Source organism: Somniosus microcephalus, chromosome 3 (genome assembly GCF_052327205.1).
Source record: "Somniosus microcephalus isolate GS21.2 chromosome 3, FLI_Smic_1.0, whole genome shotgun sequence".
NCBI classification, from domain to species: domain Eukaryota; kingdom Metazoa; phylum Chordata; class Chondrichthyes; order Squaliformes; family Somniosidae; genus Somniosus; species Somniosus microcephalus.
The window spans coordinates 52,833,262-52,848,741 of NC_140989.1; the positions used below are offsets into that span (position 1 = coordinate 52,833,262).

At 42.4% G+C, this 15,480-nt stretch overlaps 1 protein-coding gene across 3 annotated transcripts in view; it reads left to right on the top strand.

Moving 5' to 3' along the window:
• Nucleotides 1–15,480, top strand: part of camkmt (calmodulin-lysine N-methyltransferase) — a 395,008-nt gene that overhangs the window by 353,351 nt on the left and 26,177 nt on the right. For all 3 annotated transcript variants that reach the window (XR_015076309.1, XM_085980449.1, XM_085980452.1), the window contains exons 8-10: nt 8,130–8,204; nt 10,045–10,108; nt 11,828–11,959. Coding sequence is in view for 2 of the 3 variants with exons in the window: in XM_085980449.1 (XP_085836575.1) it covers nt 8,130–8,204; nt 10,045–10,108; nt 11,828–11,959 (271 nt within the window). In the remaining variant the exon portion in view is untranslated. The remainder of the gene's footprint in view (nt 1–8,129; nt 8,205–10,044; nt 10,109–11,827; nt 11,960–15,480) is intronic.

The window sequence follows — 15,480 nt, forward strand, 5'->3', positions numbered from 1 at the left end:
AATGTTTACCTGGCTTTGGGTGTTCTTTTTAATGTTTTAACTGCATCAAAGCAAGAACAATGTTCTAACAATCGACCCACGAGGGATGGCATTCAACTTGAAACTTAAATAGTTTAATTTAATGGTGTTAACCTCACCTTCCCCCAATTGCCTGGTGAGTAAAGGCAGTGACCGGTGTAGTATTAAGAGTACAGACTGGGAGGATCCCAGGCCTGTGCTGTGCTAGCTGATCTTGGCTGATGCTGTAGTGCTGGTCTCTAGGCGACACTATTTCCCAAGTAACTCGCCTAGGTGGCCATTCCTTCATGTGAACCAAAATTAATTTATCAATTATTGGGTGCATCGCAGGCAATTCCTGTTCTCTCCTAATGTCCCGGCACTTGCATGTTCCAACAGGATAGTGGTCAAGAGTGAGAACCCTGGCAAATTTCTCCCCTCCCTAGCTCGTAGGTGCAGAGGGCAATCGTAGTGCCCTTACAGCTGCCTTGGCTGAAAGTGGCTAACTTAGCACAGGCCACAAACCTGGGACTACCTGGGTTTGTATGACTCAGTTCCACACTGGACAGTGCACTAACCAACATCCTATACTTCAAAGCATTGAGTGTATGAGTCTCAGAAAAATCTCTCTCTCTCTCTTTCTTAGTATCTGTCTTTTTCTCTCTCCCTTCTTCCTCGTTTGTTGGTGAACACTTCCTCACAATCATTTTCTTTTCCTTGTGCCTTCACAGCAAACGTAAACGCCTGATCCCATTCCACCACAATACATTTGAAAGCCATGATTTCAAGCAACACAATGGAGGGGAAAACTTGCTATGCAAGCATGGTCTTGATCCAACTTGCCACATCCAGCAAGTATATCTCTCATAGGGTAGGTCACAGAATAATATTAACAATGGAAGTCAGGAGATGCCTGCCCTTATAACTGAAGATGGGATGAGTGCAGACAACCAGCTATGATAAGTAAGCGATTTAAAAAAAAAAGTCTTAATCATTCTAAAAAAGGAAACATTGCAGTTTTAGAACAAATCATTTAGACACAAGAAGCAGCTTCACCCTTTGATTTAAACAGATTGCAGAGTAATGAACAAAGGGATTTAGGGGGAATGATGCATACCATGTCATAAAAGCTAATTTGCAGGTGCAAAAAGCAATAAAAAGTCTAGTACAATGCTGAGTTTAATCACAAATATGAAGCCTAGGAAGGCTACTGGAATTATACAGATATTTGGTCAGACTGTGTTTAGAATACTGTGCTCAATTTTAGGAACTCTACATTGTGAAAAATATACAGGCCTTGAGGGAGTCCCAACAGTGATGTACCAGGATGATATCTGAGAGGAAGGCACTTGGCCATTATGGGAAATAGGTAAACTTGGGTTATATTCTTCAGATACGAAGTGTTTAAGAGCTAATCCGTTTGTGGTAAAGGGATTTAATAACGTAAACACTCTTTCCTCTAGTAGGGGAACCTAGAACAAGAGGACATAATCTTTAAATTAGAATTAAGTCAGAGGTGAAAGCAGGAAGATTTCCTTCATACAAAGGCTGTGAGAATCTAGACTGCGCTATCGCAGAAGGCCATAAATGCAGAATCAAGTGTGGTGTTTAAAAGGGAAATGGATACTTATTTAGTAAGTAAGTTATTAAGGGATATGGAGAAAAGGCAAGGAAATGCAATTAAAAGGATAAAGAACTGCCATTGCTGACAAAGTGGCAGAGCACACTAGATGGGCCAAATGGCTTGTTCCTGCGTTATAAAGTGATGCAGTTAATTGTTTTCAGTCCTGATATTTATGTGACAACCAAGTGTGAAGAACACATGGATTTTTTCATCTTTATCCATGCAGACTATCTCCCTTAAGGATGCCCCCCAGGCCCCCACCCGCCCCGGTCAGTTCCTAACCTCCTCCAGTTTCCTACCCACTCTAGCCTTGAACAATGTCTCTACAGTTCTTCCCCCATCAACCCAACCTCCCCCGCTCCTCACACATTGTCTCCATGAGACCTACATCTTGCCCCCTTAATCCCCTCACCACTCAATTTATGACCACCCAAATCCCCATCCTGGCCTCCATGCTTGTAACATTGTTAAAGCCTCTCTTTCTTCAGGCATTGTCCCTGTCCCTTTCAAAACTGCCATTATCACTCCCCTCCTCAAAAACCCCACCTTCAACCAATTTGACCTTTCCTACTACCACCCTATCTCTAACCTCACTTTCCTCGAACATGCCGTCTTCTCCCAGCTTCATGTCCATCTCTTGCAAAACTCACTAATGAAACCCCTCCGGTCTGGCTTCTGTTCTTCTCACAGCACTGACTACCCTTGCCAGTCATAAATGACATCTCTGTGACTATGACAGTGGTGCACTTTCCTGTCTTTGCATCCATCCACTCCTACTTATCCAAACACAGCCAGTGTAGTTCCAAATTGATTTCTACTCCAACCCCCACACTGTCACCTCTAGAGTCCCCCCAGGTATCTGACCTTGGCCCCTTCTCCTCCTCTTCATCTACATGATGCCCCTTGGTGTCATCATCCATAGGCATGGGATTCGTTTCCATATATATCCTGACAACAAGAAGGTCTTCTTCTCCACCACCTCCCTCAACCCTACAACTGCCTCTGTGCTGTCAGCCTGCCTGTCCAATGTTAAGTCATAGAAGAGTCACAACTTCCTCCAATTTGTACATCAGAAAGATCAAAGCTATAATTTTCAACTCCCAGCATAAATTTTGCTCCCTTGCCACTGACTCCATTCTCCTCCCAATCCAGTCAGTACAGAACTGAACTTCAAACCTTGTATCCTATCGATCAGCAAAACTCTTTGGGGGAAAAATTCAGTTGGTTGCGCCTCCTGTTAGCGCCTTAAGAGGGTGCCAAGTGGGGCGCAAAGCAACTAGCGCCCGGGCGCGGCGATATCTGCGCCTCTCGCAAAGTTAACTAGACGTTTTGCGGCGGCGCTAAACACTACTGCCACGATCTCCTGCGCCGGCAGATCGTGACATCAGTCAAGTGCGCAACGCCCCGGTAGCGCCCCGGACCGGATATTGAGTGGCGCCTCCTGCCTTACCGCCTGCCGCTAGCAATGACAGGTTGAGGGGAGCGTTTTGCAGTCGGGAAGGGACTGGTAGAGCGCTATTTAAAGGCGACCACTTCCTGCCTTTTTTTGTTGGTGACATTTTTGCACCACACATTCAGAGAGAGAGAGAGACTTCTGGAGAGATGCAACGCTGTGTGAAGGAGTTTTGGGTACTGAGCAGCACTTTGCAGGTTCATTTTGATTTGCCCTTCCTTGTATCGATTTAGAAGAGACTATGGGGGCTGCACTGTGAGCTCTTTCCCTGGGTCTCTCCATTGTTCTTTCCAGCAGATTTGATGTACAAGTCTCTCCAGGCCGAGATTCAAGGCTGCAATGAGCAGGATGTGGATGGAGAGCAAGATCAACCCACCCCTTTAAGAACTGGCCGGTGCCATTGTGTCTGTGTTCCATTGCTGACTGACATCACATGAGCTTCGCCCGCCCTCTGAGGTAGCGCCTCGCTCCTCGACCTTTGCGCCTTAAGAGAGGTGTGTAGCACCTGATTTAGCGCTCCAATCACCTCCAGGGGCGATAAAAGCCAAGTTTGCTGTCGGAGGCGATAATTAGCGCTAGGCGCTAATCTTTGCGCACCGCCAGTAATGGCGCCCCATATGGGGCGATACCGAATTTTCCCCCCTTTATTTCCATCTCCACAACACTGTCTGTCTCTGCCCCTAATTCAGCCCCACTGCAAATCCAGCCTTGTAAGGGCATCCTTCCCATGTTGTTTGGTCCTCTGACTCCCGCCATTTGTGTATTTCCCCACCCCCACTCTGTTCATCCCACCATTAGCTGTAGAACTTTCAGCTGCCTTGGCCCCACTCTCTGGAACGCCCTCACTAAACCCCTTCACTTCACTGCTTCTCTCTACTCTTAAACCTCAAAACCCATCATTTCAACCAATCTTTCCTTCATCCCTCCTAGTTTCTTCCTCCACGACTTGGTGTCCATTTCTCTCGCTATTTCCATTGGGACATTTGTTATATTAAGGGCGCTAGTTATTGTTGATTTGTGTTATACTGCTAATATATTTCTGGATAAGTTTGAGTTGAAACGTATCATTTCTCCCACTCTGTGTTAGGGGTAAGTAGACCTCACAATCGGTACTTAGCATTTATAGTAGTACCTCAGCCTAGTCCTTAATTATTGACTGACTCAGTTTATACGATACAGTGAGGTTACCAACTCATTCACTGGAAGTACTGTTTCACAGTAAGATTGACCATCAATATGCTCAGGTCCAAACTGACAAGGTTGCTCCAGAACGCATGTGCTATTTGATCGTGTAACTTAGAAACACAATGAAAATTTTCAGCAGTAAATGGCAGGGTGAAGAAGTATGTAATGTTGGGTCTCTGTTTGAAAAGACTGTTGGTACATATAGGACAGCCCCTCAGACTTGAAAGTCAACTCAGCCGCAAATCATGAATAGACATTTGCATTACAAAAAAAAATTCCCTTTAGAACTACATCAAATTGCTTGTTATAAAGTCGGTTGTAATTTGGGTTCCTTGTAGAATTGTTTTAACTCCTAGCATAAGTAAAAATGTTATGGTTGCTTTTTTTAATAATGTGGAAATGAGGGAAGTGGGAGCAAGGGAACAATTCAGCTATCAGACCGTCTGTGTATAATTGTTGCAATTATACTTACTTTTAAAAAGTGGTGTGTAGGCCGCATCCCCAATCTAGGTTATGAGCCACACTCCCAAACCAGTGTATGAGCTGCACCCAAACCCAAGTTCTTAGATGATAAAAACCTGTTTGAAGGTATAACCTGTGCCTCAAATTTCACAGTGCATGGTACTCAATGTATTTTGATTTAAATGATTGGAGGGGATATTGAGCCCAACAATGCGAGAAAGGCAAAATATTACACTGTTGAATGACATCAACATTGGAGCACCCGGATTAATGACTGGTGTTAATTCAGCACCTTTACACTGTGGAACTCCTTTATAACAGCTCAACCACTTAATTAAAAAAAACAATAGAATCTGGAAGTTACGCCTGATTTTTAATTGGAGCTTCAAACCAGTTAACTAGTGCTGGCCATTGACCATCTATCTTTGAGTTATTTATTACATGCCAGTAAAAACAAACCACAAAGTTATGGCAAGATACCCAACTTTCTGTCAGTTGGGTTGTTTATAAAAAGTAGGTGAGGGAACTCTCTTTGCTTAGTTCAACATGGTGCTGAGCCATGCAGACCAATAAAGGTCCCATTTTCCGTTCCTCAGTTGGGATGTTGTCTACATTCATACGCGAAGACAACTAGAAGTAAGTGACTTACTGGGGAGGTGGGTGGTAATTACAGAATTGTACCTAGGACAAGTTGGTGCCTTCAGGAAAAAATAGGGGCGGGGGGGGTGTGGGGGAGAGAAGAGGTAAATGGCTGGCCCAGACAACCTGATATTCAAGCAGAAAATTAAGCTTTTAGATTCACAAACAGAACAACCTACCTTTTTAAGATCTGCATCTACATATTCTTTACTGAATGAGTTCTCAATGTTTGTGTCTGTTTTGTTCTTCATTAATAAAACATTATGTAGAAAATATGTTAACCTATTCAATTTGTTGGAGTCCGCAAATTCTTAAGTGAAAGACATTCTTGTTAAATTACGAAGCAAACGGTTATAGTTAAATACCATCGTCCAGCGTGTTGAGTTTGTAGCCCTATTGGTTCACAGAACTTTAGCTTGGAGTCACTTGAAATAATAACTGTCTTAAAGAAACTTGAGATTCAACCTGGCAGCTTCAGAAGCGAGTCCTAGGGCCCAGTTCTAGTCAGTGCGCATCCATTCGGGTTTGTTAAGAAAAAAAAAATTACATGTGTGTTGCACAATTTTATGCACTTTTATGCTTCATTTATGCAGCAGCTACCGATTCGTATGCATAGAGCTTGGTTCTCCTGGTGGTTAAAATTGAAATACTGAGAGTACAGGCAGCAGGGATACCTGACGCCTTTTTAAACCTGCTTTGACACCACACTGGAGTTGCATTGCATGCGGTGTTAAATCCAAGCTGTGTAAGTCTATACCCCTCGAGGGCATCTCACTCTCTGCTTCTCTCAGATTCAGGTCAAGCCCTGACTCCAAATGTATACTGCAACTTTAGTATTGTTGTCATCTGATTTCCACTCAGCAGGAATGTTAAAGTTGAGTGTAGAGTTTTTAATTCTGAACTCTGGTTAGCTGCATTCACTTCATTAGAATGAAGGCCTTGCTCAAACCAACAGAAACCTTGGTGTGGAGATGCCGGAGTTGGACTGGGGTGGACAAATGTAAGAAGTCACACAACACCAGGTTATAGTCCAACAGCTTTATTTGAAATCACAAGCTTTCGGAGCGCTGCTCCTTCGTCAGGTGAACAGAAACCTGACAGGCTAATTTCAAGCTTGTTTTTGAACTGATTAACCAAATAATCAAAACCAGTTGCTTGGAATTTTATATTTCACTAATCAGTCTCATGTGGTATTGCACATGGGGAATCAAAACTAAATGTAGTCTTCAAGTGAAGCGGGGTTAGAGAGTGAGGGTCATTAGTTCAGGGCACGCAGATTTAATGCAATCCCCATTTTAAAGTCATACATTCTATCCTTATTTTTATATAATATATACTGATTTTATATTATTATTTATAATTAAGTCGCAAAACGTACAACACTTTGGGAAGCGAGAAGTAGAGTTAGTTAGAGCACAAGAATTTCTCTGCAGCACAGGATGAGGAACTGGGAGACGTAAAACTGAGCTACTATAGTGCCTCCACTGGCAGAAGGCTGTAGTTAGGGCGTGACAAGTTTACATAGGCAGTTTCCATTATAAATGTTGGCACAGGAATTTATGATGGAAAAAGTTAATACATAGGTACGACCAAACTATAACTACAGGAAGTGAGGTTTTGTAAACAAGAGTTTTAATATATTACGAGCCAATCTTCTTGTGGGTGGGGTGGGGGTGGCAGGTGTTAATTTCTCCTTCTGGAAATAGTGTAAAACGACCAATATCAGAATGGATAGGCTGCCCGTTTTACATCTCACTTGATTTTCCTTTCCATTGACTTCAATCAAAAGGAAAATCGAGTGGCTGATCCGCTATTGCCTGTTTTACACTATCGCCAAAGGTTAAAATTACCCACCAGGGATTGATGACCAAATGAAGTCTTCAGTGAAGTAGGCTAGACGTCGGGGAATTATTGGACCAGGGTGCTCAGACTTAATTCAGCCCTCCTCTTAAAGTCACACATTCTGTATTTATTTTTATATTTCTATTATATATTCCTATGTATAAAAACCAAGTTAAACTTGTCACGCTGCCCAGTGACAATGGCCAGGAATTTCCTTGGAGATGCTCCCACTCCACCAGCGTAACTTCACCGGCTGTGCAACAGAAACCCTGGTTACACGTGTAAACGAGGCTTTCACCGCACTTCCGGTGAAGTTACAGCAGCAGAGCACGATCAGGTCCAAGGAAATTCCTGACCATTAAAAACAATCATGGGTGGCATTCCACTCACAGCCCACTTTAATTTTAAGATTAGTATTGGGTTGGCAGATGTATCAGCTCTCTGCTAATATTTAAAAACATTCCAACCAATGGTCTATTCCATAAAGGAAACGCATGGTGTACCACTAAGCCAAATGGTCACAGATACGATTTGCAGTCTGGGTTGAGTTAGCTGCTTTCAGGCAGGGCAGCAATTAAAATGCTACAGTTAGCCTCAGGAGTTTGTGCTCGTGATAGGAAAGTTAAGCAGGATTCCCACTTTTTGATCACTATGCGGTGACCCCTATGGTGTGCATATCGGGTGAGGCCAGAATTGAGCTTAGCGTTGGTAATGTTCATGGATGAATAAGCTGCTGAGAGTCATTGGGCTCAGACATGAAAAATAGTTACTTGAACCAGGTACCAGAGGGTGCCTGGACCTCCTGGAACTGTGTCCCAGCAGGAGTCACTGAGACAATTGGCAAAAAATACACACTGCTAATAGAGGCGTACTGGCTACATGAATAAAGCGATGTAACCTGACTATATTTTGCTACTTGTACGACAGCATAATGCGATGGGATAATGAGATGGATGTGTCTCTTATGGAAGGACATTTCGATGTCATTATCTGTGCTGATTGGTGAGTATGTACATTTTATATATTTAAAATATTACAAATATCATTTTGTGACACACAACATATTCTAGGGATAATTTTTCATGCTTTGTCTGTGTATTCTTTTGAAAAAGCAAGATTGCTTACCAAAAATCCAAGCAAAGTAAACAGATGAAGTGCAGAATAGCAGAACGGTGACAAATTAATATGCAGCTTCATGTGACAGCTATCAAGTAGTGGTCTATCAGACAGTAACTTCTACCACATTATTTCCAAAGATTGATTTTAAGAGGCATTCCATTTTCTGAAATTGCCTCTTTTTCATGCTTGACGTACCAGTAAATGGACAACTTAGGCAAATTGCTAATAATTATGGCTCAGTGAGAAGCAGCCTGGAGAAAGCAAATGTATCAACATAAACAGCTCTTCCTGCAGATTAAAAAGGAATCAGTTGGCCCCCTTTTCTCCCTTCCAAAAAACAAATATCTGACCAATAGTACAGGAATTATTCTTGATACAAATAGAGAGCTTCAAAATCCTTTTTTTGTAACTTTGTCAGACAGCGATGTGTACTTGACGCCATTTACTCTAATGTACCATTTATTGTATCGGGTGCTTGTGGAAATGATTTTGGTTTATTTGATTCTGAATTGATTATTGCTAGATACATTGTCACGTATAATTCTGCAGTTGTTTATTGTACTGATGCAGAGACAATTTTTTTGCTTTTTTTTTTACCCTTGGCAATTGAAAGTAATGCGCACTTTGATCCCTAGTCAGCACGGAGTTAGTTGATCTCAATCGGGGTGGCATTAGTCATGCTACAGTTGGCCTAACCACATATGTTCCTGATGGCTATCCAGTTATTCCTGCTGCAAAGTGTACAGAAAAAGTTGTCAGGTGAGACAGTATTGGGCTCGGCTCGGAATCCTGTACCCCTTTCTCCTCATTCCTATGTTAAATAGCCCGCTGATACTTGCTGTCTAGGTTTGCATGGGAACGAATGGCCAGTCAAGGGAACAGCTGGCAGCTTGCACCCATGAATGCCATACCTTACATTATAGTCAGCACCTTCAGGAAAGGACAGGGAGAAAATTAGAAATTTGGAAACTAATAAATAAAAGTAATGCACAAGGTTGTTTTGCTGCACGGAAGCCCCTGTTCCTTATGGCTTTAATACAAGTAATGTAGATAGACAGCATTAATGATGATATAAACTAGAGGTGCATCCTCTGAATCAAACAAAGAGCTAAGCAACGCCATATGATTTCAGCAAGTAATTTAGCAAATGCCTTCCTCACCTAATATTAGAGTGGATACTTCAGGTTTCATTGCAAGGATAAGGATAATGCTGTCAGGATTAGATCAGATTAAGAATGAAGGCAGGCAGGAGAACTGGCAAACTGGAGAAGGAGAGCTGCAGTCTCCTTGGAAGCTCATACATGGCTCACATATGGACTTTCTGCAGATTAAAAAGGTGAACCGAGGTCTGGCCAAAAGATTTAAAATTAAATTTGTTTTTTGCACAAGTACAGACATAACTTGCTGTGTAGTCTTTATACCTCTGCTTATTTTGGAATAAACTCTTTGTACCAAAAGGGGAAGAAATGAGGTGGGACATAAATCTCTTTAGTTTAAGAAAAAAAATGCATATATCCTAGTCCGTCCACCAAACATTGACCAACAGATGAATAAAATCTTCATGACTTCAATTTTCGCACAGATTCTTTTCTTAACAGATTACAGTAATGGATACTTGAAATTAACTTTTTTCTGTTTTTACATAAACCAAACAAAATAGCTTCAGACTAATGCAAGATGGCTTGAAAACCCTTTTCTTGTGTTTTTTTCCCCTCAATGTCAGCTTGTTTCTGGACCAGTACAGAGCTAGCCTCGTTGATGCAATAAAGAGATTACTCAAACCCAATGTAAGTGTGTTTCAATTTTCTCCTGAGCATGGGCTTCAGAATAATTAGTCCCCCTGCACAATGATTGAGAATGGAATGGAATGGCAGGATTAATGTCATGTAATACTTTAATACTTATTATGTCCAACTTCAATTGAGTCGTCTTATCTATCTGATTCTTTCTTAATCATAAACTAGAAAACTTCTTGTGTTCAGCTGACTGATAAGATGCACAGTGTGAAGCTAAAGAAATGAAATTGCTCCAAAGATGCATGAGATTATTTTTTTTTAATCAAAGTCTATCTCGAGTTATCAAAACCCATTACACGTTTTTCTTTCTCTTGACGTTAAACCAAATACTGAATTATTTACTGTCATTAGTTTGTGATCTTTAAAATGTTGTCATCTTTTATTTAGTATTCCATAATTTAAACAAAAGTTAATAACATTTATGCTTTCTTTCAAATAAAGATGATCTACATTAGAACTTGTGTCATGCACGAGTGTTTGAATAGTTCAAAATGAATGTTGGAAAACTCACTGGAAAGGTGCTCAGAAACCTCTTTTTTAAAAACACGTAAATGCCCGTGTTCTCCTATGGATCATTTGTCCTCGAGTTCAATCTTCAGTCTGTTCTGAATTATCTGATCTCTGACATGGCAGCAATAGGGACACTAAAATTGGCCTCAGCACCCATTGGCTATGGAGGGGAAAAATCCATCCAGGCTTTCCATTCCTGATCACAATTCAGTGACTCCCATTAGACAGGCTTTGTCTGTTGACATGGGGTTACCACAGGATCTGGTTTGGCTGTGAAGCACTCCATTGTTGGTTAGCTTGAGCAATACACATTGTTTAGACACTTCCCTGTAAAACATCCATTTGGGCAAGGTACCAGATGAACATTGGCATTCCTGGAACCGTGCCCTTACGTGAGTCGTCACCATCCGGAGAGAAATGGAGAAAATTGTAGGGTGAAAAGAAAGACAAGAAAGACAAGGGGCAGCACGGTGGCATAGTGGTTAGCACTGTTGCCTCACAGCGCCAGAGACCCGGGTTCGAATCCGGCCTCGGGCAACTGTCTGTGTGGAGTTTGCACATTCTTCCCGTGTTTGCGTGGGTTTTCTCCGGGTGCTCCGGTTTCCTCCCACAGTCCAAAGATGTGCGGGTTAGGTTGATTGGCTATGATAAATTGACCCTTAGTGTTAGGGGGATTAAATACGTGGGGTTACAAGGATAGGGTGGGATATGTGTTGGTGTAGGGGTTACGGGGATCGGGTGGGATATGTGTCGGTGCAGGCTCGATGGGCCGAAATGGCCTCTATCTGCACTGTGGGGTTTCTGTGATTCTGTGATTCTGTGATATGTAAATAAAGTTTCTACAGTCTACTCTTCAAAGTTACTAAATGCAAATTGTTGGTTAATTTTGTTTTAAATTCGCACTTTGCTGTGTCATTTATGTTGCTTAATTCAAATTATTGGATAGTTGAATCTTTTAGCGCCAAAGGCGAATTCAAGTTATCAGGAGTATTGTGTCTATTATTTGAGCCTACAGTTTATATATGATTAAAACTGCTTTAATTTCCAAATGGTGAGATTAATCTGGTGTTTAAGTGAGGTGGACATTGCAATGTAATGGTTTTTGTGCTTAGCTGTGGAACATTATGTTGTACGGCTGACGGGATTGAAATATTTTATGTCATCAATCAGTGATCATTCACAATTGTCTTTTCTTTTTAGGGGAAAGTGCTCGTGTTTGCCCCTCAGAGAGGCAGTACTTTAAACCAGTTCTGCAGCCTTGCAGAGAGAGCCTGTTTAACTGCCCAGAGGCTTGTGAATTACGACGACCATGTTTGGAACTTTCACCTCAAGGTCAGAGCTCTCCCGATATTAGGGTAGCATCACAATCCATTTTGCATTAAGAAGGGATCACAAGAGTTTTTTGGCAGATACCTTAAATGCCTTTGACTACAATATCCCCCTGGCATCTCCTCCTTTATTATATTAATTATGTTCTTGTGCAGCAAATCCTCTCAGACTACCTTGCCTGAAGCTGTTCATTATAGGAAGTGTTCATTAACACTTTGTACACACTCTTTAGGATGACAGTTCCAATTTTTTTATTATTTTGCTGGGATTTGTACTGACTGGCAGTCTGTCAGCCAGTACCTGTGCAGAGTCTGACTGTGTTCACCACCTGATGAGTGGTGTTCCCCACCACTGTTCCTCATGAGGTTTTACAGTGGCCCTGTGTTATTTCAGCATCACTGATCAGTTCTTTGCATGCGCATGTTTACCTGGTCTGTTTGAGCCCACATGATTCAATAAGTAGTCAATTTCCCTCTCCTAAAGGGGCTGACTCTTGCTGGGGTGTCCTCTGATGCATTGCCCAAACAACCAATCTTCACGTATTAACCATTGACACAATATTGGAAGGCTGTTCAACTATGGGGGTGCGTCACAGCAGAGCCCAATCCTCTCCTTAACCAATGTCCACACATGCAACTGCCCAACCACTCATCACTGGATAGCAATCAGGAGTGGGAACTCTGGCTGATATTTTTCACACACTCCCTAGCCCAGTGGGCTTGATGCCAATTGTAACTACCATTCTCCCACACTGGTTAAAAACAGCAAACTCAGCACAGGGCAGAAATCAAACCTGGGACCCTCCAAAAAAAACTAAAAACTTCCTCTGAATATTCTACCCATGTATTGAATAACATTCCATATGTTTTTCATAAACTAAATTTGTCCCCATAACCTTCAAACCCAATTCTTGCTAAATAATCATCCAACTACTTTTTCAAGGAGCTCAGTGAATCAGTGCTAACTTGAGGTGTTTTTATGTCACAGTCTGTTTTGTTCAGATTTCAGAAGTCCTGTGTCAGTGCTACAGTCTCTGCATTTACACTGCTAGATCCAGCCAGCCATGTCCTGGTGGCAGAAGTGACCCAGTATTTTGTGGTTTTAGCGATGTATATGCATCGAGTCGGCAGATGGGCACCAGTTTCCTGCAATCTGAATAAAACGAATGCAAAGGTGAAAGTGTCTTGATTTTGGTAGAAATCCATTGGACACTTAATCACTCCATGAGAAAAAAATAGCATGGTTCCTCGCCTTGTATGAGGCTTGATTGTCTTGAATCTAGGATTTTTAATCTTCCAATCACAATTGAATTTTTTTTTTAAACTATTTGCATCTATACTACACTCCCATCTTGCTCACCACTCCTTTCTCAAGCTATCCAATCAGTCTTCCACCCCACCAATAACATCAAAACGGCACTGGCGATAGTCACAATAACATCTTCTGTGACTGTGTTTCTCCTCGTTCTTCTCCACCTCTCCACTGCCTTCAACACAGTCAGCCAATCCATCCATGTGGTGTATTTGGATTTTCAGAAGGCCTTCGATAAGGTCCTATATAAGAGGTTGGTGAACAAAATTAGGGCACATGGAATTGGGGGCAATATACTAGAATGGATTGAGAATTGGTTAACAGACAGAAAACAAAGAGATGGGATAAACGGGTCTTTTTCAGGATGGCAGGCTGTGAGCGGTGGGGTACCGTAAGGACCAGTGCTTGGGCCCCAGCTATTCACAATCTGTATCAATGATTTGGATGAGGGGACTAAATGCAACATTTCCAAATTTGCTGATGATACAAAGTTAGGTGGCAGTTGTGAAGAGGAAGTGAAGAGGCTTCAGGTGGATCTCGACAGGCTCAGTGAGTGGGTGAGAACATGGCAGATGGAATATAATGTGGATAAATGTGAAGTTATCCACTTTAGTAGAAAAAACATATTTGCTAAATGATGAAAGATAGGGGAATGCAGATGCTCAAAGGGACCTGGGTGTCCTTGTACATGAGTCACTGAAAGTGAATGTGCAGGTGCAACAAGCCATTAGGAAGGCAAATGGTATGCTGGCCTTCATTACAAGAGGATTTGAGTACAGGAGTAAAGAAGTCTTATTCCAGTTATATAGGGCCTTGGTGAGACCACACCTGGAGTACTGTGTAAAATTTTGGTCCCCTTACCTAAAGAAGGATATACTTGCCATAGAGGGAGTGCAACGAAGGTTCATGAGATTGATTCATGGGATGGCAGGACTGTCGTATGAGAAGAGACTGAGTAAACTAGGCCTGTATTCTCTTGAATTCAGAAGAATGAGAGGGGATCTCATTGAAGCATACAAAATTATTACAGGGCTTGATAGGGTGGATGCTGGGAGAACGTTTCCCTTGGCTGGGGAGTCTAGAACCAGGGGCCACAGCCTCAGGATAAAGGGTAGGCCATTCAGGACTGAGATGAGAAGAAATTTCTTCACACAGAGGGTGGTGAATCTCTGGGATTCTCTGCCCCAGAGGGCTGTGGAGGCTCAGTCATTAGGTATATTCAAAACAGAAGTTGATAGATTTCTGACTAGTAAGGGCATCAAGGGATATGGCGATAGGGCCGGTGAATGGAGTTGAGGCAGAAGATCAGCCATGATCTCATTGAATAGCGGAGCAGGCTCAAAGGGCCAATTGGCCTACTCCTGCTCATCCTCCTCAAACATCTCTCCCCCACAGTCCAGCTCTATGGCACTGCTCTCTGCTAGTTCCACTCCTGCTTGTAGCACCGTAGACATTATATTGTCTTTATGGTTTCTCCTTCCATGCCTGCACAACCACTTCCGATATACTCCAACATTCCATCCTTGGCCCTCCTCTTCATTATTTACATGGAAGCATGGGGTCAGCTTTCACATGTATGCTGGTGACACATAACTGTACCTCACCACATCCTCCATTGCCACCCTGCCTTTGAGCGTGGCTCAGTGGTAGCACTTGCGGCTCTGTGTCAGAAAGTCATGGTTTCAAGTCCCACTGTAGGACTTGAGCACATAATCTAGGTTAACACTTCAGTGCAGTGCTAAGGGAGTGCTGCACTGCTAGAGGTGCCATCTTTTGAATAAGACACGTTTGCCCTCTTAGGTGAATGTAAAGAAGCCCATGGCACTATTTGAAGAAGAGTGTGGGGACATCCCCTGGTGTGTTGGGCAATATTAATCCCTCAACCAATACCACCAAAAGAGGTTAACTGATCATTTACCTCATTGTTGTTTGTGGGATCTTGCTGTGTACAAATTGGTTGCTGCATTTGCCTATGTACAACTGTGACTATGCTTTATGGAGAGAATACACAGCAAATTGTAATGTAAGATGCACCAACTGGAGGTATACATCTGGCACTCAGCAGTACTGGGGGGGATATTGTGGTGATGAGGGGAAGTCAGCATTGTTTCAGAAATAAAATATATTGGAATTCTTTGGTAGGTTTTGAGGAGAGAGAGGTGAAGAGGTTTAGGGTGGGAGTTTCAGAGCTTAGGACCTAGGGAGCTCAAGGC